Source organism: Elaeis guineensis, chromosome 12 (genome assembly GCF_000442705.2).
Source record: "Elaeis guineensis isolate ETL-2024a chromosome 12, EG11, whole genome shotgun sequence".
NCBI classification, from domain to species: domain Eukaryota; kingdom Viridiplantae; phylum Streptophyta; class Magnoliopsida; order Arecales; family Arecaceae; genus Elaeis; species Elaeis guineensis.
The window spans coordinates 28349515-28374750 of record NC_026004.2 but is presented as its reverse complement, the minus strand read 5'-3'; the positions used below and the strand labels follow the sequence as shown (position 1 = coordinate 28374750).

General features: G+C 36.9%; 1 protein-coding gene across 1 annotated transcript; it reads left to right on the top strand.

Moving 5' to 3' along the window:
• Positions 1-1076: 1076 nt before the first annotated feature.
• Positions 1077-24835, top strand: LOC105054587 (flap endonuclease GEN-like 1). The gene is made up of 8 exons (XM_010936126.4): positions 1077-1473; positions 1560-1745; positions 11636-11806; positions 13495-13676; positions 13775-14024; positions 14308-14443; positions 19397-19866; positions 24346-24835. The coding sequence occupies exons 1-8, from the start codon at positions 1090-1092 to the stop codon at positions 24619-24621; spliced, it is 2055 nt and encodes a 684-aa protein (XP_010934428.2). The 5' UTR covers positions 1077-1089; the 3' UTR covers positions 24622-24835.
• Positions 24836-25236: the final 401 nt, after the last annotated feature.

Genomic DNA, 25236 nt, shown 5'->3' with positions numbered 1-25236 from the left:
CTTAGGAGATTTGTTGGATTAATGGAGAAGAAGGGGTTTGGATGGGATAAAAAATCATGGGTTCAACCCATAATTTTTTCTAAGCTAGTAGTGAAATGATGGGTTGAACCCACGATTTCATGTGTGACACCTCAATAACCTTAAATCATAATTTTGATTTTATGATATTTTTAAAAATAATTTTTTAAAAAATAATATATTTTTAAAAAAAAAATCTCAAATCCTAAATATCCAAAGAGCCCTAAGGTAGAAAGGAATAGAAAATTCAAAATTTCGAAAAAAAATTCTTTATTGTATCTGGACTCTTTTGAAAACATGGGTCCAATATTTAGTGCAGGTATGCAAAATTTTTTGTGCACTGCGGGTGGTGTAGAAAATTCGATATGAAAGACACCGTTTTATGTGATTGATCTACGTAGTCATCGCTTTCTAACGCGCATTTAATACCTACAATTTTATTTTTTTTATTTAAAAATTTTGAATGATAAAAATATCTCTGTTCTTTAGAAAAAATTATGACATTTTATATTCATACTATAACATTCTACGTGCAAAAAGTCATAATTTTGATGCAGGATATCATAATATGTCACGGGATATTATAATTTTTTCTAAAGAATAAGAGTATTTTCATTATTTAAAATTTTTAAATGAAAAAATAAAATTACAGATATTAAATTTATGTTGAAAAATGATTGAATAAAAATATCTTTTTCATATTATGACATCCTGCACTATATTATGATATCTTACATGTAGAAAATTATAATTTAACGCAAAATGTCAAAATATGTCATAGGATATCATAATTTTTTAGATCATATTATGACATCTTGTAAAAAATTATAATATGTCATGAAATGTTATAATTTTTTTAAAAAAATAAAAATATTTTTATAATATAAAATTTTTAAATAAAAAATAAAAATAAAAATATTAAATATAAATTGAAAAAAAAATGATGGCTACTTCGGGGATCATGGTGCGCTCCCCGTGAGATTTCCTGCACCGCCTGCGGTGCACAGGTACGGAGCGTTAATTGGGTCTGGATCGTATGTTCTGTCCAAGCCCAGCCCTCCTGACACCCATATGGGCGAACGTGAACCGCCGTCAGCCGCTCTCCCGCGCTCTCGCCGCGTTTCCTGGTCACGTTTCTCTTCTTGCAAAGCACATAGCAAACCCCTTCCCATTCCATCGAGGGCCCAAACCAGGCCTAAAACCCTCCCTCTTTCCTTTCTCTCCTCCTCGTCGCCTCCGCCATCGCCGGCAATGGGAGTCGCCGGGCATTTCTGGGATCTCCTCAAGCCCTACGCCCGGAACGAGGGCGTCGACTTCCTCCGGAACAAGCGCGTCGCCATCGACCTCTCCTTCTGGATCGTCCAGCACGGGGCTGCCATCCGCAACAAAACCTCTCGCCTCCGCAATCCCCACATCCGCACCACCTTTTTCCGTACTGTCGCCTTGTTTTCGAAGGTTCGATTCGATCTCTTTCTTTAACCCAACCCAAGGACGGTTCCAAGTTTGATCGATGGATCCACTGTGCGGTGTTCTTGCTGCAGATGGGGGCGTTCCCGGTGTTCGTCGTTGACGGCGAGCCATCGCCGTTGAAGACGCAGGCAAGGATGGAGCGCTTCTTCTGCAACTCTGGTGTTGATCCTTCGACGCTGTCGAAGGCGGAGGAAGGGGAGGAGTCTCCTGTGAAACAGAGGAATCAGGCATTCACCAGATGCGTTCGGGAGTGCGTGGTGAGTGGAAAATGATACATCTTTCTTCAGGCTGTTTATTATGATGTTGTTATGGGGGATGTATTTGGGATTGGAGGATAGTGCAATGTTGCTAGTGAGGATGCTATAAGGTGGGAGAGTAAGTTTCAATAGTTCTTTTTTTTTTTTTGGGGTAAGAACTTTTTTTTGGTAAGAAGTTTTAATAGTTCTTCGTTTTGTCATCAGGTAGATACATTTTCTTTTTAGATGTTTATTGGATGCCTTTATGAGATGGAGGAAAGGTATATTCATTGAATTTGTCGAGGAGTTAGAAATTAGAGTTGGCTTGATAGAGCAGGTCGGTTGGAAGGGATTTGGGCAGAAGGTTTCGAAATGGTAGGTTGAGAGTTGCTGCATGATGTCTCCAAACCATACGCTTAACTAGAGTATTTGATTAAAAGAAATCTGACAACCACAAGCCCAAAATGGATATAAAATTTATTGATTTGATCCCATTTGAATTTCAATATGCATAAAAGTCATGGATTTCAGAGCTGCCAGGACCAGATTTTACCCCATCAGAAATTGAATTAGAATTAAGGTCCAAATTTGATATACTCACAGTGGCATTATTTGTTGTAGGCTACATTATCATTTGGACTTAATATATTCTCTTGTAAGGGGACACAATGATCTTTTTCTTGACCAAATTTCTAATAATTATATGTATTATAATTTGTGTAAAAAACATGACAATGAAGCAATTCTTGCAAGTTGCAGCCCTAGGGCCATTGATTGGAGCTTGGTGTAGAGAGGGGTATGGTAAAGGGATAATTGGATTGGTCTAACCAAATTCGTAGTATTTTAGCATTCTCTATTGTCTAAACCAATCAATTTAGTGGCAATCTAATGTTTTTTTGCCACTATTTGAAAATTGCTCATAGTATTGACTTGCAAAGTGAAAGAAAATGAGCGTGAAGGTGAAGAATGAAAATTCTTTTCTAACTCTAAAGTAATAAAACTGTTATCTACAAAAAAGGGCAACCTATTCACGAAGCTTCTGCCACTGTGGGGTCTGAGGAGGGTAAAGTGCATATGGTCTCACACTCATGTGCACTTGTGCAGCGAGGTTGTTTTTTTGTTTTAAATCCGTACCACCTAGGTCACAATTGAGCAGCCTTACCATTGCACCAAGACTCACCTTCAATAATAAAATTACCATCTACCATGCATCAAAATCCTAACTGCATCAATTGGCTTCCTCTTGTGCACATCTTGTCTCAAGATCTTCTTGTTGTGCTTCTTCATGTTGTTCTGCTGTCTCAATATCATGACATGATAGAGACTGATTCCGTGATGTCTTGAGACAGGACCATTGGATCAAAGATATGTTTTCTCATGATTGTTAATCTCATCATTCTTGATTGAGTGTTGGATGATGTATGCTTAACATTCTTCAAAGCAAGTTGAAGCATCTAGAGGTATATCATGCACTGATTATTGATTCAAGTATGTAGTTCTCAGAGTATAGACCTCATGTTATATATAGAACTCTGCTCTTGGTTAGAGACCTAGAAGTCCATGGTCATTTATATTACCTTTGATTTTTTTTTTGGGACAATCTTGAATATCTAATAAGTGACATCCTTTGTCTGAGCTTCAAGGAAACCAGCAATTGATAATTGGTAGTTTTAAAGATGTCACTTGCATATGGAGTGAGTTTCTTATGTGGTCCTCCCCATCACATTGTTTAAAGGAAGCATCCAAGTGTTTGTGCAACTCTTGCAGTAGTTTTTGCATTTGCTGTGAATAAGGAGTTTTAATTTTAAATGTTAGCATACTTTTTTTAGAGAAAAGATTGGACATAGTCCAATTGGATTTACTAATAGAATGAACTCGACATGAATACATTCCAAGAGACTTAGATGTTAACATACTAATACCATAATACTTATCATTATTAGGATCCATTTTCTCAGTTTTTGAGCTATTTTTATGATTGGCTGTCAACCTGACATCAAAACCTTTCTCACCCAAGCTTGGGAGTGGCAATGGTGATGTCAGCATATGAATAACATTTTATTCCCATCTTTCTCATGAAAACAACCAAAAAGTACAAAAAATGTTTACCAAAAGAAAAATGGAAAGAATTCTTGATATCTAATATTTACATACATATCCTTTCATGGAGTTATCCTTGTGCTTACACATTAGGTCCTTTCATGTAACTATATTTCTTAACATTGTTGACTCAAGAAACACATCATGAAATTTATACTCATTGGAAATCCAACTTTTGGTATGCCCTAGAGAAATGAATACTTTCAAGTTAAAATGTGGAAGTTTACCATACTCAAAACACTGATATCAATTGATTCAGAAGAAAACAGAAAAGAAAAAGATTGATTGGGCCATCTAAGACTGCATGGGCAAGAGAGAAATTAGACGGTGCATGATAGAAATCAGAAGAATCCAAGTTTAATTTCTTGAAGAGACCCACCATGAACGAAGAGGCCCATAAATATGGAAGGTTAAAGGAGGGTTGCCTGGTGGGACATGATGGAAGGTGGGTGAAGGAATGAGTGGCAATAGATTGAAGGAACAAGAAGAGACAGGTGGTTGAGGGCAGCAGTTAAAGGTAGATGGAAAGGACTGATTATGTTAGAGTGTGAGGAAGAAGTGAAGAAGAGTAGAGGATAGAGGAAGAGGTGCAGGGATTCCAAGAATCAAAAGAAAATACCCTTTCAAAATCTAGTGATATGTTCATTTTTCTCATGAGATACGGTAGTTCCAAATTACCAGAAACGCCCATGGATTGCAATAGATATAAGGGCATAAGTTGTCATTTAAACAGGGAGCATCTAACCTATTAGTTTCCTGGGTACAATACACACACACACACACACACACACACACACACTCACTTATACATACATACATACGTACATACATACATGCATATCCACACACACATATACGCACGGGGTGTAAAGAAAGGACTTGATACCTACAACCAAATTCAATATTTGTTGTTGAAAATAGAAATTTAAACTATCGAATGCAATCTAGAAGGCCTAAAATGTATATATCTAAAGATCATCTATTTTGGAGACCCCTAGCCTAGCCATTAGGTTGTCCTAGAATCAGCACACTATATCATTCCACCATAACTAAATGCTTGGAATGACTTGATGCATAGGCTAGGAGTCTTCAAAACAGATGATCTTTTATAGATAAACATTTTAGGCCTCCTAAATCACATCTAATGGTTTAAATGCTCATTTTCAATAACAAATGTTGAATTTGGTGGTACATGTAGAGTACTTTCTTTACAGCCTGTGTGTAATATAACCACAACTATATATGTATATATGTATATATATATATATATATATATATATATATATATATATATATATATATATATGCATATGTATATGTGTGTGTGTGTGTGCATATGCATATATATATGTATACGCATATGCATATATATGTATATGTATGTATGTACATACATACATGTATGTGTATGTACATACATACATGTATGTATGTATAGAGAGAGAGAGAGAGGCTGTAATGCTTTTGAGAGCATTTGGCTCCAAATGCTTCCTAGCGGAAATTAGTGAAGGGCCTGTCAGAATAAAAATCACTACCATTGGTTGTGATTTGGGATGCGTATTATACTTCAAAACTAAAATCCATTTATTTTTGTGCTCTCTTGTCTATGTATCTAGCTAGCAAAAAATAGACGGTAGCAATATAACTAATGAACAAAAACATAGCATCAACTATATAATTGCAAGTCCAAAATTGTTGATCTTGATTTAAATATTTTAAAACATATCTTAATTAGATTTCAACTAATTTGGATGTTTCTATGCTGAAGATCAAACTACAAAAATGAAATTATACCATTGAAGTTGTTAGTTTTGTTTTCATTGGGTTGCATAATTAAAAAACTCAAAAATCATGATTTTTTTTTTCGCATCTAGTTATTTTATACATCATAGATTTGACCAGTGGTGCTGATTTTTTTTTTTTGTTTGAATGGCTTTTTATTGATTTCCATTGGGAAGCATTTGGAACCAAATGCTCTTAAAAGCATCTCAGCCTATGTATCAATCTATCTGTGTGTGTGTGTGTGTATCCTAAAAATATATGTTTGGGAAAAAAAGAATACTCCAATCCCATATTACTCTTATAATATTTGATATTTTAACTATCCTGTTGTTATTCTCAAAACACCCCTCCTGTAACTAGAGTTATGCATGTAATTACAGATGCTCTCAAAAATCTTCAACACATTCGACTAATCCATCCAGTGAAAAAAAATATGATTTCCTTTTTGCTTAGATTTTTAATATTATAGTTGACAAGGTAGGGAGAAAAAGAACCTCCTGTTATTGTGAGGAAACTTCTAGCTGGCTGGGTGGTTGTGGTAGTCCAGTGAGAAAAAAGAAAAGGAAAGAAAAAGCTGGTTTGCTTTCCTCACTTTGTTTATTCTCAAAATACCCCAATCCCATAATACTCTTGTGATATTTGATATTTTAACTATCATGTTGTTATTCTCGAAATACCCCTCCTATAACTAGAGTTATGCACATGCTTGCAGATGCTCCAAAAGATCTTCAACTCATTCGATTAGTCCATCCAATGAAAAAACTATGGTTTCCTTTTTGCTTATATTCCTAATGTTATAGTTGACAAGGTAGGGAGAAAAAGAAACCTCCTGTTATTGTGAGAGAACTTTTAGCTGGCTAGGTGGTTGTGGTGGTCTAGCAATAAAAAAGAAAAGGAAAGAAAAAACTGGTTTGCTTTCATGGGAGGATGCCTCTCATTATAGTCAAGGTAGTGAACCAGGGAAAGCACTCCATTAGCATGAAGGAAAGTTTTTAGTTGGCTGGGCATTATAGTTGGCTGGGGATAGTGCTTTTTAAAAAATAAATATTACTTAATAGCCAAGGTGGTTAAAGGAGATTAGGATTCCAGTTGAGAAATCAGCAGAAAGATACATTTTTTTTCATTTCAATTGAAATTCATATTACAAGGATTAGAAAAGAGATATTAATTTAAAAGAAAGATTTGAAAGAAATGAAAGGCATCTAAGATTGAGGAAAACAAAACAAAAGTTTTTGCTTTTTCTTATCCATGGCTGTGGGACCCAACTGAAATGTGCCGTGAAACAAAATAAAGAGAGAACATGTGATCTACTTGTGATCGGGCCGTTAGCTTCATGCTTCGAGGAAAGACAGATATATAAAAATTTCTAATTACGAATGAAAGTTAAGAACTTTGAAAAACTTTGGAACTTGAAAAATGAACCATGTATTAAAGGATATCAAAAAAATATTATTTTCCTTAAATCCTTAATTCTTAAATGCTTAAATCCTTCAACCCTACAAAAACGTCTTAATTTTTCAAATTCTCAATTCTAAAAATAACCCTTATCAAATTATTCCATTAATTTAAAAATTTCTATGGCCATTCTAAAATAACCCTAATTTCTATTTCAAAGTAGAAGCCTTAATAAAACATGCAAGACTTTTGTAGAAGAAATTCTAAAATTATTGGACTTTGAGAATCAGAAAAGAGGAGTAGAGAATCAACAGGAGATAGAAAATTCGACTTAGCATGTAAGAAGGAATTCAAAAATTTCTAAAATATTGAGACTCTAAAAGCTTTTAAGGGAGGGGGAATAGTCCTGAAGCAAGAGACGAACGCAAAATTTTTAATTCATTAGAAATCATTGGTTGATTATTTTTAAATACTTTTAGAATTTAGGTGCTACTTAAATAATCTCAAATCTAAAAAACTTAGAAATTGTGTGCATTTTAACTAGTATATATGTGTATGCTTGTGCGCATATATATTTTGTAGTTGTTTTAAGTAACCAGCATGAATTAAAAATGTGTGCACCAAATGATTTCTTCAACTTAATTGGGGGGCTAAGTAACTTGATCTAGGAGCAATTTGGGAGCTGGGAAGCAGGGTTTTTTTGAATAATACAGGAAGTTGAGTGTCTAAGCATCTTTTTATGAAGTAAAATTGAGTGTAGCAAAATGATCAGATTTTAGTGATTTGGAATTTCTTGCTTTTTCTTTGTAAGTGAACTTAGTGATCCTTTTTGAAATAACACATGTTACATTGATTCCAAAATCCAAAAATGATATGACAATATATAGTATGTCTTCATGTTCTCATAAAATTTTGCTTGGAACTTTTCTACATATACACCCATCATACAAGACAATCCTCAACTGTGAACCTGTAAGCCTGCAGAGATAACGATTTTAAACTTGGATGATGTGATGATTAAGAGTACCATGTGAAAATCTGAATGATAATTCTGATACAGCATTTGTAATGAATCACTTGCATGTACCTGTTTTCTTCATGGCATTGGATCTAATCTTACTTTGAGTGCCATCTTTCCTCGCAATGCTTCTTCCATGCATGATGGTGAAATTGATGTTGGAAAGACTGATTGATAAAAGGATACCAAAGAGACGAGGATGTGCAAAAGAAATGAGATTGGAGGGAATGACTTGCCCAAGATGCATTCGTAGCTAACCTCCACCAACTTCCAAAAATTAACTGCAGAACTTAATAAAAACATTAATAAATATTATATCACCGAAGCAAACCATGTAAGAGGATGGAAATATTGTTATCTTGATCTCCAAGGAGATTACTAATTAAAATATCATGCATAAGCCTCTTCTGCTTGGGGGCTGGCATTGTAAGCATGCCACGTCCATGTAATGTTGAGACTAGATATGCATTAATTCACAAGTACCATGCTAAGATTTAATAGTTAGTTTAATTTCCCCTAATGTAAACCAGTTCAGACTGTTATGAATATATGTAGGACAAATAGCATCACTTTAATCAATATAAACAAATCTAGTTCATTAGTGCTATAATGTATCCAAAGTTTCTTTGATGATTGACATTTAAAGTATGGACTATCAACCACAAAAGTTCTCTCCAATTTCATAGATAAATGTATTGACAGATTATTGTAAGTGTTCCATGCAAGGTTTGCCATCTCAGTACCAGACCTCGTAATTGTACCATTATATTACAGTGTCGGTTCGCCTAGTATGGGGGCTGGTTTGGCATACCGAGTGTCGGTACGCCTCTTGTATCGCATATTGGTATGGTATGGTATAGTTGGTACGCATCGGTATGGTACGGTCCGTATGCATTGGCACTGACTGGTATTACAAACCTTGGTTGCATGCTTATATCTAGTAGTGTAAGAAGCTCAAATACTATTGGCATTACTCCGGATAAATCCCATGCATCACATATAGTCCTTAACATTGAGATGGACATCGACCACCATGATATTAAGCAGTACTTTGACACTTAACTGCACTAGGCTGGTATGGATTTGAGCAGCCATAGTAGGATTAGGACTGCAAATATATGCTTTGTGTCTATTGTTTGTAGGGCAAAAGATTGCATGAATCTGATGTTTTCAAGTCTGACTCTAATGGTGCAAGTAAAATGATAAACAAACCATTTGAGAAATAATATTTCAGAAAAAAAACTGAGTGAAAACTATGCTATTATGACACCAGATCCATAAGACTTCTTTAGCTTCTGACTTATCATCATCAGTAGATCTCATCCCATTTATTTGGTTCATGTAGAGGCCTTCTTTAGTAGTTTTCATGCCTCAAGGTATATCGGACTTTGATGATTCATATGGTGTAAGTTCTTCTACTTCATGGTTTAGATTAAAAGCAAGAAAACTTGATTTAATTATTTAAACTAAAATGATAGAGAAGATTGGTTTGTCTTTGGATTTCCCAAACACGAAGTGTTATTGTGTTGTTTGGTTGAGCATGGGTTTAAAGGGGAATGCAAGTTACATTCTTGTGCATTGCATATAAAAATGATATGTACTTGTACAAGCTAGCTTGCAGTAATATATATCGAATTTGAGTCATTATGGATATTGTTTTGTTTTTCAACTTAGTACCACGCCCAAGGGTTGCTGTCTTAGTTCCGAATTTGGTACTACGATGTTGGTACGCTCAATAATGCGGCTGGTTCAGCATACTGACACTTGATATGCCTCCTAAACCACGTACCAATTCAATACTGATATGATCGGAATGCATTGGTATCAGCTAGTACGGCAAACCATGATCATGCTAGTAACATGCATGGTAGATAGTGTTGGTAGATAATATACATAGTAGATAGCAAGGTTTTACGTCCTAGTAGGATGGGGGCATCCTAGCCGTCTCGTCCCATTTCTATGAAAAAATGGGAGCGGGACTTCAAAACGTATCAATGCAAGGAGAGAAGAAGAAAGAGGAAAGAAAGAAAGGAAGATGGAGAAAGGAAAAAGGTGAATGGAAATAAGAAGAAGAAAAATGAAGAAGAAAAAAAAGGAAAGAAAAAGAATAAGAAAAAGAGAAAAAAAGGAAAGGAAGGGATAAGAAAATGAAACAAAAAGAAAAGAAAAGAAGGAAGTTAAGAAAAAAAGAAAAGAAATGAAAGGAGAGAAAAAAATGAGGATATCTTTCGGGATGCATGATTAGGACAGCTGTCGAGACAGGACGGGACAGCAGGGCGTCCCGTTCCATGGAGATATCGAGACACCTCCGTCCCACGAAATTTAAAATCTTGGCAGATAGTATCAATAAAAGGTATGCCCTTTAGGATACATGTGGTAGATATAGAGCTAATTATGGGCCAAGTGGCCCACCTAGCCCAACTTGAAATTTAGTGGGCTTGGTCGGTAAAAATAGGCTCGTGGGATGGGTCTGAGCAAAAAAGTAGGCTTGATCTAAAAATGGCCTAGCCCGGCTCAAGATTACATACATGTGTGTGTGTATTAACTAATTATATATTTTAATGAAATAATAATAGATTATATAGTTAATAAACTAATAAATAGAAGAAATTCTAACCCTCTAACTTTACAAATTCTTAGTTAAAAATATTGGTTATTGGCTGAAATGTACTATTTAGATGTTATTTTGCACTACAAAATTATGTTGCACTTGGCCTATAATAGTGGGCGGGAAGAGGAAATCGGGCCTAGTGGGCGGGCCTAGGCCAAAATGTAAGCCTAATATTGGAGCCAGGCCTGGGCATGGGCATTGGGCATAATTTCTATTGTTGAGTCCTGCTTTATGGTGTTTGATCAACTATAAGTAGATAGCGTTGATTTAATCTTTAAACATACAACTATAAAAAAAGTAACTTTTTTTCTCAATGGGGTTTGTGGGGAGTGATGGGGTGGGTGAGGGGGTGAATCTGGTGGGGCTAAAACTTGGTAAAGCCATTGGCCAAACAAAACACCAGTTACAAAGGGTTAAAATAAAATTAGGGCACCCAAGCGCTCCCAAAGAAAACCAAGGCCAATACTTTTCACAAAGAGCCTATATGTGGCAGATAATGGCATATAGAAAGAAACCATTCATTTAATGAAGAAAAAAATATGACCATTAGCAAGCACAAAACATATATATCCAGTAGCGGCTCCTTTACCATCTTGATTATGCTGTGGGCTTTGATTGACTACATTATCAATGTTTACACTGGTATAAGTAATTTTATGGGTTCTTTAGATTTTTTTTTTTTTTTGTTTATTTATGTGTGCCCTTATTTCTCTAGCATTTCCTGCTCAAGGCGTTATACTTTCTCTCTCTCTCTCTCTCTCTCTCTCTCTCTCTCTCTCTCTCTCTCTCTCGCTTTCTCTAAAAATGCCAGGTCAGACTAATTATATCTTACTTGCTGTATGGATGGAATTTCCTCTGGCCATATGTTCTTTATGTTGGTCAAATTTAGATGATAAAATTTAGCCATTTTCTTTACATCAGTTGGATATGTTGATCTTTTACGATCATACAGTTTTATCCTAATTTTTACATCAATTTGGATATCTGGATCTTTTACATCAACAGGAACTCCTCGAAATCCTAGGGATGCCAGTTCTAAGAGCATGTGGTGAGGCTGAAGCCCTGTGTGCACAGTTAAATAGTGAAGGCCATGTTGATGCTTGCATCACTGCTGACAGTGATGCTTTCCTGTTTGGGGCGAAATGTGTCATAAAGTGCCTTCGCTCCAATTGCAAGGTAGTGGTTTACAATTCAATAAACTACAAGTTTTACATCAATGCTCCTACATGGTATACTGGAAACTTTCTTGTTTTTTTCCCTGTTCTCTCTTCATGTGCCCTTATATTTAAACTAAATTTGATCATACAATTTATTCTGGATCATCATGGTCCAGTATCTGACAGACAATGTTAATTAAAAGTGTAGAAAAATATCAAAATATTAAATATGAAAATGCAGAAACAGCAAAGAAATTTAACAATCTCTTAAAGGTTTGAATGTTTGATTTCAAATGATTACCAGGTACAACAAGAATTAGAAAGAACAGATAGGGAAAAAAGGAAGTAGTGAATGAACATCTAGACAATGATGCTCATCTACTTAATATAAAGGGAAAACCCTTGCATCTAAGATGAATTAAATTCGCCGACTGTTATTTCGTTATTGTTCATGTTTGATGCAGCAGAAACAATTTAAAATAAATAAAAATTGAAACCTGCACTATGGTTCCTGTCATGCTTATTGCATCGAGTCTTCCCTTGAGGTTCATTAGAAAAAACTACTTCAAATGATCTTGACTCTTTGAGTTTGAAACAGGTGAAAAATTGACCCTAAAAGTAGCTCTACTTTTAAGTCACCCATATTTCGTGCATAAAGTCAGCTTTTTTCTCTAAGGCTGTAAAGAGAGATGCACATAAAATTACCAAAAGAAAATTTTCCCTCTGTTTTCATTTTTTTTCTCTGTGTGCAACGGCCATTAACTTGGTCTAATACAAAGCTCTCTTTTAGAACTCTGAGATTTTGTATAATCTGTTGCTGATTGCAGAAGAAACTATCCAATGAAAGTAAATGAAATAAAGTTACCGATAGTAAAGAGCTAGCATTGGGTTTGCCCGATCATCGCCATGGAGTCAAATAGCCTTGGTGACTCCGGGCGATAGACCTGGCCTTTGTAGGCTGTCCCCCAGGTGCCTAAGCAATTGCATAGGTGACTGACTTCAATGGTAACCATTCAAATTTTCATTCAGCTACTCTTTGTTCTATTTTAAGTGGTAATACATTGGGGGAGGAAGAATTTAGTGTTTTTTTTCTTTCTTTCTTTCTTTTTTTTGGTTGTTGTTTACGGGCCTGTAGTTGACTGGAAATTCTTTTCAGATCCAAGTTTTCAGTAAGGTGAACTACATGGGAAGTTTTGTAGTGGACAATATGCAAGGGATGATTTGGTTAGCTTATAGTTTCTGGTTCTAGTGTTGATATATGAACATATTGACAAAGGTGCAGAAACTTATGAATGAGGGTATCAGGGTACATGGTAGACAAACATCGAAAAGGGATAAGTCTGAATGCATTCCATGTTGATCTTCCACCATGATTGAACCTCATAATTGAGAGAAAGAATGAGAAAGAAACATATGATATCCCGGACTTGCTCTGGAGAGCCTAGCCCTCCATCACACGAAGCAGAACTCAAGGGGAAAGAAGGCTTCTTCTATTCATCAATGTTACTTCTTCATCCTGCAAGAGAGGGAACATTGCTAGATATTATATGGATATTCCTTAGCAAGTAGAAACACTTTTTGACACAATTTTTTTGGTACAATTTATGCTCAACTTGTAACAGGTAGAGATAATATTAATTAGCATAATATTTCTTTTACCCGTTTTCATTTTAAGTATGTAATACTTGAGCAACACCTTCTATGCAGGACCCATTTGAGTGCTACAACATATCAGATGTTGAAGCTGGTCTTGGTTTGAAGAGAAAACAAATGGTAGCCATTGCTCTTCTGGTCGGTAATGACCATGATTTGCATGGGGTATCTGGGTTTGGGGTTGATACGGCTGTCCGATTTGTAAAGATGTTTAGTGAGGATGAAATTTTGGCTAGGTAATTTTATTCTTTGTGTATGTAAACATTTTTGGAAAATGACAGTTCCTGTGTGATCTATATGTACCTAAGGGTCTTATGCTTCATGATTCATACAGGTTATGTGAGGTTGGTAAAGGGGTTTTCCCTTTTTCAGAGGGAAGCATCAGTTTGGCCATGGATCCCCACATGCCTATTTCAAATGAGGTTTCACCGAGTGCAAGATCTCCACACTGCTCACATTGTGGTCACCCAGGCAGCAAGAAAGCTCATCAGAAGACTGCTTGTGAATACTGTATTCTTAATGGTTCTGAAAATTGCATGGAAAAGCCAACAGGGTTCAAATGCTTGTGCTCCACCTGCGATAAGGTGCATCTATCGATGGATACTATCAAGACATTTTTTTTGTCTTTGGTAGATCTGGATATCAACGTCTTCAGTTAGACGTTGAAGCTTTTTACTGTCAGAATTTAGACTTGGGGCAGTCCTTTAAATATTTCTTTTCTATATTTAAGATTATTACACATAATTGAAATTTTATGACATGTCCTGTTTTATTTTAGTTTTTCCCCCAAACTTCTCATAGCATCTCTTTTCTCTTGTATCACTTTGTTGCTTTTCCTAACTGTCTTTTCTTTGGTTTTAATTGCAGGACCGCAAAACTAAGGAGCAAAAGAAATATGAGAATTGGCAAATCAAAATGTGCAAAATGATTGCAGCAGCACAAAAGTTTCCAAACAATGCAATCATTGAATTGTATTTAAGTAACAACCATGGAAATTATGGTGGTAAGTTTCTTCTAGGTAACCGAATCTATGAAGAGATGATTTCATATACCTATGAGGAATTAGGAATGAAATGGAAGTTAACAAATTGTTTGAATGATGGTGCACTATTTTAAAGATTTATATATGTTAGTCTTTTGAGATGAAAGAAATTTTAGATAATAATTATTGAATTACCATTAGTATGAATTGTTTTAGTTCTTATTAGAAAGGAATTTGTACAAAAAATCTAAGAAAACTAGCTACCCTATTTATCAGGCCCAGTTTTGGCTTTAGTTTTTATAAATATCAAGATATTAGTCATTTTCTATTATCTTTCCACTTGTAATTGCCTACTTGGTCTAAAAAATTCCAACTGACCGTGGATATTACCATAGAGTTGCAAGTTGGGCTGGCTTGGTTGGGTTGGCTGAAACTCAACGTAAATAACAGTTGTAGGTTAATCAGAAGACAATCTGATATTGGAGCAAATACTAAAGCCTTCACTTGACTGCTGCTTGCTTATTACAAAGACAAGTCAAGTTGAATTTGTTGTTTGGATTATTTCATGTTTGCTGTAAGATAGTGTAAGAGAGAGACACAAGACTTGTGCAGAAGGTAAAGGGAGGACTTTGCTGGGGTTGAGATTTAAGGTTTTGCAAAGTAGGTGGAGGTGGTAGGGAGTAGGCAGTACATTAATGTGACAAGATGACAATTGATAGATCATAAGGAAGTTTGATATGATACTTCCAACTTCATTGGGAAATCTGGTTGTTTTGGGATTTGAAATATAACAAGATGTCAAAAATATGTAATCCCTTGCTTAGTCTTGTCATATGGGTGCTATTTGTAACAATTGATCTCATGTGAAATCATGACATCTAGAACCAATCAAAATAAACACAAAGCATTTTGATTGAAATTAAATTGATTGCTTGACTAAACAATTGCTTGTAGTGCATGGACCTTAAGCAAATGAATCATGTACCAAGAGGTGGCAGTGGTTTGGGTCGAGCTCCATTATCAAGGACCAAACTGCCTGATCCAGGCTTAACCTGACTGCCCAGTTATCAAACCCGCTCCAGACTAGCCAGTTGGACTTGAAACTCGGTGAACCGGGCCTAGGTCTGGTTTGGGTCTTTCATTAGATTCAATTTGCTTCCAACCTGGTGAAACCCGCCAGACCTGTCCCAGTATCACTTGACCTGGCCTGACTTGGTGTGGATTTTATGGACCTAGTTCCCTCCTTTTCTATTAAAAGAATTTGATATGAGAAATAGGGTTAAGTGCTGAATAAACTTTTGACTCTCACATCATAGTGACCCTCATCTGTTTCCAAAACGACCAGCAAATGACAATAACTAAGTGTTCCAACCTTTTTTGAGAGGTAGAAATTACGGAGGAGTTTGGTTGAGGGGAGTGGAGGTCTGGAATCGAAATCGGAATGGGTGACTTCCATTCGAACCGTTTGGTTGAGAGGAGTCCCATTCCGATTTCAATTCCGGGATGGAATGGGAATGACTCAATCTATATAGAACTCAATCCTTACTCTCCTCTATGGATTCAAATTTTCATTCCAATTCTGATTCTGATTCCGGTCACGAACCAAACGCTTCAGGGGATTGGGCCATTCCGATTCTGATTCTGATTCTGATTCCAAGCCATTCCGATTCTCATTCTCATTCTGATTCTGGTTGCGAACCAAAGACCCTCTACATTCCCTTCCATTTGGTCCAAAGGAACGACAGAGAGGAGGGTCTCCCTCTAATGTTGAGAGCAGCATGGAGTCTTCTCCAGATGTTGCGTGATATCGGACATTGGATAAAAATATGGTCAATGCATTGTTAACTATTGTGGCCTACTAGTCGAAAAGTGATAATGTGGAATGACTCAGTTGGTATAGGCTTGAAACCAATGTTTTCTGTACAATAAGTTCGGGCCATATCATACCGTACTTACTCAGAATTGGTATGAAAACATCAAGCAAGTCCATACAAGGCTGGAACTGACCCTTACTGACCTGAACCTTACCATACCATCCCAAATCAAGGCACATACCATGTGAACTGATTTGTACTAACTGTTTTCGAGCAGTATTGTGATAAAAAGGGAGAAAAAGTGTTTCAGTATGTGATGCATACTATACCATATTGACTAGTAATGTACCAGTATGATACCCAATACCGAGATTGTGGATCTTGGTTGAAAGTATGGTTCGCCGTACTGGGCCGAACCACCCGATACGGGACGTACCGAGCCGGACCGATCTCTTACCGGTCCGTTTCGGGCCTGTTTTTCGGAAAAGGACCCCGAACCGCACCGAACCGTCCGGTTCGGTGCGGTTCGGGCCCATACTGCCCGGAACTGGGCAGTATGGTTTGGTTCTAGACCGATTCAGGGTGAACCGAACCGTACCGCCCATGAGAAAGGAGGGGAGGGGGAAGGTGGGGGCCTTTTCATGTGGTTGGGGGGAGGGAGGGGGGAGAGAAATGGGCATGGCCCACTTCACATGGGGGGAGGGTCTGGTGCTTTAATAAGCACCAGGCTTTCGGTGTTCTCTGAGAGTTCTCAAAGAACACCCATGGCCGTGGGCAACTTAATCGTTGAGACCTCCAAAAAATTAGAAAAGAAGGCAAAATTTCGTGAAATTGGAGGAGTGATTTGAGAAGAGGCTGATCTTTGGCCGGAGGTAAGATAATTTTTTATTTTGTTAGTAAATATTTTTTTTTATTTTTGTTGTTAGAAATAGGATAAAAATGAGGTAAAATAAAAATAGGAGAAAATCATGCCAAAATCTTATGATTTTGGTATGATTTAATTATATGTGATAGATTTTTGAAAAATCTACACGATGACACCAAAATTGTTAATTTTTATTAATTATATATTTTTTAAATATTTTTAAATATTTATTTATTTAAAAATTTTAAAAAAATTAAATTTTAGGGAAAAAAATAGAGTTTGGGAATCATGTTTAAAATGATTCAAGCTACTTAAATCTAATTTCAAATTTTTTTTCAAATATTTGAAATTAAAAAATTATTTTTTTAATTATTTAAATTAAAAAATTTAATTATAAAATAAAAAATATATAAAAATAGTGTTATATTTTAGTTAATTTAAAAATATTATTTGAAGCATATAACATATTTATTTTGAATTTATAAGTTTTAAAATAATTATTAAAATTATTTTAAAATTATATATAATTATTTTAATTATCATTAAACTATCGTGTTTTGTTATACTTGCATATATTTTAATTATATATATATATACTGCGGACGATCTTGCACGTGGAGTAGGGTCCATAGATGTATCTGGATCATCCTCGCATTATGGATCCTATTATCCATAGCTACTTTATGATCCATATGCATATGGTGCATCCGAGGCATCATCTTCTAGTGGTTACTATCCTATGCAGTCTGGAGCATCTTACGGATCAGATTTTGCTACTGGCATATTTGGAGGGGCTCCTCCACAATCGTACCATCATCTCGAGGATACTTTTCAGAATCAGAATTTTAGCGAAAGGTTTGAGATGTCTTACAATTCAGAGAGGATGCCTTATGGAATGATGAATATTCGAGAGTACGGTGCAGCTTGGCTAGAGGGTTGGACTGATATTCCTTCTGACTATGTTGATGATCCAGACATCTACGAGCGTCATAGACACTCGACAAGAAATTAAATGCAGAGTACATCTTAAGGTTCGTATATCAGTTATTGCGCTTTGTACTTAAATATTTAGATACATTTTAATGCATATTATATATATATATTTTTAGTTTTAAGATGACATAGTTAAAATATAATGTAAATAAATATATGTTTGAAATTTTGGATCAAGAGTCTTTGTACCGCAACCTAACTCTAAATTAAACCCAAATATGTCAATAATATACAATATAATGTCATATTGAAGTTGTATTTATCAATTATTAACTTCAAAAATTCAAAAAAAATAAAAAATTTGAAAATCGAAAAAAATAGTGTACTGGTACCGGACCGGTACGTCTAGGCATACCATGTGTCGGTACTGTACGGTACCGATATCGTACCATACCAGTCTGGGACCGGCACGCCGTCCGGTACCGGTACAGCGAACCTTGGTTGAAACATACCCTACAATATGCATTGGGTGCATATAACGACAGCGAGTTATTAGCATGGTAGATATCTTATAGGCACCATATAATGCAATTGATATCCGTACTTAAACCTTGGTATTACTCCATATCGCATAATGGTGATTGGTGCGTTTTTAATTGAACGAGTTATATGATGTCATTGGATTCAGCAATTCTTTTTGTTGTTTTCTGGTGAGTCTTTACATGCAAAGCATGATGCACTAGATTATGCATAATCCTTATATGTTTAATTATCAGGAAAATGACAAATAAGTATTCTCACAAATTGTTTGGGATGGACACTACCGCATAAACAAAATAGAAAAATTTTATTTATAGAAAATTGCATCTCTATATGGAAAGCAATCAATGTATCAATGTATAATCTTCTTTTCTTTTCAGATTCACCACAAATAACGTAAGTTGGCATCTATTTCAAATATGCTAAACCTAGTTAGCCTATTGATTAGGGCATGGTTTTCTATAGGTAAAGCATAGAGAAAGTAAAGAGGCATGCAAATTTCAGTTATTAAGGTAATTGTTGCTGGGTTTTCTGCAAAGATTTTGGTGTGCAAATCAGATAGTCACTTGGTCGTGAACCAACATTGCTGCAAGTTACAGTTATTGCAACTTTTTTGTTGCTGTAGAGCTTTTTCCGTAGAATAAATCTACAATAAGATTGCTAGTTCCACATATCTAAAAGTTGACTTTTGCTTGCGACTGGTCTTAAAGATGGATCATTTCCTTATCTTTTTTGATTTGTTGATGGTTTTATCACCTTCCTTGGGTCATGCATGTATATATTTGGAATTTTCTGCTTAATGTTTGATATTCTATCATGCAGAAAACAATGGCCCATCTCTAATATGGGATAAACCCAAAGTTGAAACTCTGGTTGAATTTTTAAATTATCACCAGCATTGGCAGCCATCTTATATACGGCAACGGATGTTTCCAATGTTAACAACTATTTACTTAAGGGAAGTGGCCTCAAATCCAAATGAAGGCTTGCTTCTGCATAATCAGTATGAGTTTCACTCCATTCAACGAATAAAAGTAAGATATGGCCATCCTTATTACTTGGTCAAATGGAAGAAAGCTATCCAGAGTTCAGTTACGTATGATGTTTCTGGTGAGCAATCTGAGCCTGAGCAAATGGAGTCCGTGGGAGCTAATGGTTCTGACTATATGCTAGATGAGCCAGATGTTCCATTGATGCTCATTGACAACGGGTGTTGCTTTCTCTTGACTGATGAAAATATGGAGCTTGTACAAGCTGCGTTTCCCAAAGAAGTTAGATTTTTGGAAGAAAAGGTACCCATTATATTTCTCATTTAGTACTGTGATTGGTGAATCTAAAAGACTGTAGGTTGAAACATTTATTCCTTGTACTGCATTCGTGTGTGGTTCATTTGCATATAATCTATTTGATACAGAAAAGCATATGTTTAAGATGCTGATGGCAACGCCCTTAAGATAATCATCCTTAACATGATGTGACACTAAATTTTAAATATGTGAGTGATGCTAGGATAGTGAAGTTTTACAAATTGTGATGCCAGATTCTCAATAGGAAGAAAGAGCTTAGACGGATCAAGAGATTTAGAGTCCTGTCACTATTTGTCACAAGCATAGGAAAAGTAAGAGGCTTAAAATTTCTAGTCTTGTGCTTATGTCTTTGGTTTGAAATTACTAGTTGACTTTACTTCCCATTATGCAGTTGGGTAACTTGTATCAGCTTCATTTGTTCCACTTGACCATTAGTTCCTCTCTGATCAAAAATCTTTCAAGACAAGATGTCTCTGAGAGGCTTAAAATTTCTGTAGTTATGACATTTAAAATTACTACTTGACTCTGCTGCCTATTATGCATTGTGTATGGTGTGTGTACCTTATTTTGTATCAGCTTCATCTGTTCCACTTGACTATTAGTTTGTCTCCAATGAAAATTCTTTTGAGACCGAACGTCTCTCTAATCTACTTGATTTCATGAGTCTCCTTCTCATTTCTGACTTGTAACCTCTGTCCACGATCAAATTTCAATATGGCCATCTTTGTACTACCTGGCACGTATTTGTAACATAAAAAATGTCTAGAAGTCACTTTATTTTGATGTTTTGTTTTATGATTTTACAAAAAAGTTTACCTTTCATTCTTTTAAGGAGAGGCTATCAATTTTAATTTTGAACCAAGCAGTTTTTTCTTTTCTTGTGTATGTAACCTTTTTACCACATATTGTACCCTACACGGTATGGGGCATCACAAGCAAGGATCTTATTGACCATGATGTAATAGCTAGGTGCATCTTCTATTGTATTTACTCCTTTCCAAGACTAGCCTAGTGTTGTTAATAGATGAGATGATATTTCCTCTCAAATCTTTTTATTTTTCTTGGTTTTTTTTTTTTTATAGCTAAATAGTCATATGTTTTCTGCTGAAAATAATCACATGTTACACTAATGTTCTTACTAGAGATTATGGAAATGGGAATACTTGCAAAAGTCACTTTGCATGAGTTCCTACTTATGAACATGTGGCAAAAATTGGAATTTATTTGACACAAGTATGATGTGCTTGAGCATGGACAGTCATTTAGATACCTGTAAAACTAAAGCTCTGAATAGCCCCCCAAATGTGGAATGAACATGATTATGGAATGTAAAATGTCACATTAAAAAAAGAGGGCCCATTAGTAAAGCCCCACACTTTATAATTTTTTTTTTGGGTAAATTTTGTTCGTAGTCCCTAAACTAAGTCGGGTTTTTTTAAGTGATCTCTGAACTACAAAATCTTAAACTTTAGTCCTCCAACTATTTGAACCGGTTTAATGTTGCCTTCAGGTATGATTCCGATGATTTTCTCTCATCGAAAGTCTGATATGGCAAAAATCTGATATTTACGTAGAGTATCTTACTGATTTGGATTTAAATATAAAAAAAAATGATGACATGGGTAAAAGCACTTCCAACCACCTTCTCCCTCTATCACTCCCAACGGATCTGGTTCTTCGCCGCCCCAAGAACCGCACCAAGCGACCTTTCTTGGTGCGATCCTTGCCAACCTTGACTTCCAAGAGCTCACCATGGCGGTCCCCGCCCTCATCTCCTCTGCCTCTGTCGTGGCCCGCTCTGCCCCTGTCATCGTCTTTGCTCCCTTAGACGACTCCATTCACTGCTGCGCCGCCTGCTCCCCACTGCCCTCTTCCGTGAGCACCTTGTCCTCGGCCTCTTCTCTAAGATCCACCTCTCTCCAACCTCACCTTCGGCACCAAACTTGAGACCGCTAGCCCCGGCTACTCCTTACCATCACCTCTATAGCCTCTTAGCCAGGATCCAACTCCTCCCCCATCGCCTATAAGATCTTCGTCGACAGTGTCAAGGTCATCCGACCTTCAAGATCTTCCTCTCCGGCCCCATCTCTGCAGGGATCGACGCCTTGGACTTCCTCTCCCATCTTGATCTCTCCTCCAACCTCCTCAATGGCTCCCTCCCTCCGGCCTTTGCCGTCCTCCTGTGGCTCTTTGATGTGCTCAATTTGTCCTCCAATTCCTTTTTCGGCCCTATTCCTCTAGAGTACGAACCATTTCTGTAGCTGTGAGTCTCGACCTCCGATGGAACAACCTCTCTGACGAAATACCCCAGCTTGGATCCCTTGTTAATCAAGGCCCCACCACCTTCATCGGAAATCCCGACCTCTGCGGTTTTTCGCTCAAGAACCCGTGCCCTGGCGGCCCAAACAAGCAAGATCCCGAAAGCCCTTAACCAAACCCCAATTTCAACTCTAGCTCCCCTGTTCCCTGCCCAATCGAGGAAGAGAAGCGGCGGCCGGCGGTGACGATTCCCATCCTCGCTGGTGTCATGCTAGCCGCTGTCTTCTCGATCATGGTGCTCCAGTGGCAATTCCGCAAGAGGCGCACAGCGGGAGAGGACAAGGCATTGAAGAAAGGTAAGGGCGGATCTGTGGCGGCGGCAAAGGAGCGGAGCGGGGAGATCTACGAGGCGGTGGACAAGGGGTTTGAGCTCGAGCTGGAGCTCCTCCGGGCATCCGCCCACATTGCGGGGAAGAGCCGGAGTGGGATCGTATTCAAGGTGGTGACGGGCTGGGGTTCCGCGATGGTGGTGCACTGCCTCAGCGGGGTCGAGGATAGCGAGGGTGGGGTGACAAGTGGTGGCGGCGGAGGGCATTCGAGTCGGAGGTGGCTGAAAGTGCTTTTACCCATGTCATCATTTTTTTTAATATTTAAATCCAAATCAGCAAGATACTCCACGTAAACATCGGATTTTTACCATATCAGACTTTGGGTGAGAGAAAACCATCAGAATCGTACATGAGGGCAACATTAAACCAGTTCAAATAGTTGGAGGACTGAAGTTTAGCATTTTGTAGTTCAAGGATCACTTAAAAAAATCCGATTTAGTTTAAGGACTATGAACATAATTTACCTTTTTTTTTTTTTTTGGTAAGAGAGGAAAGATGGGCCAATTTCTAAATCATTTTCAAATAGCAAATGTTAAGGATCCAAATAATTGGCATCTCTATGTGTGTTCAATAATATCTACTGCCTTGTTTATTGTTTCCTGTCTACTTTAGTGCTTCTTTATGATTATATGTTGTTGTAAAGAATATAGCCATAGATGTGGAAATGGTATACTGTGTCTAGCAATCTGCATTGAAGACTTCAGTCACTAAGGAAAACATAAAAAAGAAGAGTCCAAGTCTTCAAACAATTTGAATCAATTGGGTTATGAAATGTTTTTAACCCAGCTTGCGCTATTACCTTATCAAGTTCATTTTGCATATGTGAAGGATAATGAGAAGATTGGTCCATTCAATCTTATCTTTGCATTCTGCTCTCCATCATTAAAGGTGCCCTTTAACTAAAAACCTGCTGATGGATTTTTAGAAATTTATAATCAATTACTGAGCACCAGTGTTGGCAACCAACTACATGGCAATTGATGATACAGACAAAGTTTGGTAAAGCAAGGAACCTTAGACGAGTTTGGAGTGAGTACTGAAATTTCCGCAATATGGTTTAATTTTCCTTAGAGGTTCAGAATAGAAGTCTGGTAATACAGAGGGGTATCCAATAGCAGCAGACTAATAACCTGTACAGGGACCACTGTCTTTTTTTGGTACAAGCGGAGCTGATCTCTTCTTATTCCCTATGAAAAAAAAATTTCACTAGACTGCATTGCAGTGCTGTTACTCTGAAGCTGGAAGATGCAGTACAACAATTTTATGTGTTTAGAACAAAGATGGGTGGTGGCACGGGGTAAGGGCTGTAAATGGCTACTCACAGCATAATTTTCATTCATGCTGGTTAGTCTTTTGGCTTGGGCCTATTAGAACTTCAGCATTTGCTTGGCCCAAGGCCAGGGCATTGCCCATTTCCAGCTTCCCTAGTATATGTTCTTTAACATTTCCTTTATCTTATTCACCAAATTTGGTAGAGTGTTTAGGGGCGCTTATGGTGTAATCAGGAGAAGATGCAATGAGTTTCTAAGTAGTTTTTTGTGCAATTCAGAAAGTAACCAGAGAAGGATTGATTAGGCCGTATTAGCAGGTAGATATAATGATATTTACTAATTTTGCTTCGTCTGTGTATGGTTCCAGTTTATATGAGCATGAAGCCGGTTTATGAGAATTTTGAACAACCCATGTGCATGCAAATTCCCTGCTTTCTGTTTTATTGTTCTGTAGATACCTCGATACTGGATTGAAGAACACTGAATATTTCTGTTTGTTCTTTTTTTGTACTTGTATTAATGGGTGTCCTGTGAATCTTTTGCAGAGATTAAAGGAATCCAAATCAAAAGAAAGAAAATCCAATTCAAGATCTGGCAAAAATAAAGCTGGAGTTGCTGACAATTCAGAATCTCCCAAATCGAGTGGCATTCAGCTTAGCATCACTGAGTTTTACCGTTCAACAAAGGCACTGGGTCAGGCGAAGACAGGTGAGGATTCAGAGAAGAACGCAGATGAGCCACCAAGAGACAACAGAAAGAAGTCAGCTGATTCGGATCAGAACTTGCCTAAGTCTGTGAGGCGGCGTCTCCTATTTGACTAACTTATATTTCCTTTGTTTCTTTGTTTCTGCAGTGGCGACTCGAGCTTTTTGTCGCGTAGGATTTGTTTTCTTCCATGTAATTTACTAAAAAATGATGTAAAGTCCAAGCCTTAGACTAACATGTAAATTATTCTGGCCGTCTTTTGTAAAGAAAAGGAGATTTATTTTGAGAATTAGCAGGCTATAGACTTCTGTGACACCTGCTCAATTTCCATATTTGGTTTTGTAACTGACTATTTCACCATCTTTCATAGTGCTTGTTCATTTGGAGTTGATCACGTGGGCAGTGGAAAGTCTGGTTGCTGTAATGCCATCTTGGCTTTCATTTACACACTGGCTGTTAATTATGATATTCCTGAATCTGGTAAGGGAATTTTATAGCCACTTGAGATATGATCGTATCCTTTGATGAGTGAAAGATTTAGCTTGGTCTATGAAAACATGCAGCAGGAGGCAGATTTTTGATTTCCTGAAACTGTGATGACTACTTTGGTATGATCTATTTATCGGGGAAGGGAGGTGGAATTGAGATAGATTAATGTGGACGGCGCTTTCCCCGCTGGATCCTTGACATTAGATCGGAAATTTGGATGTGCCAGGGCTTTTATATTGATC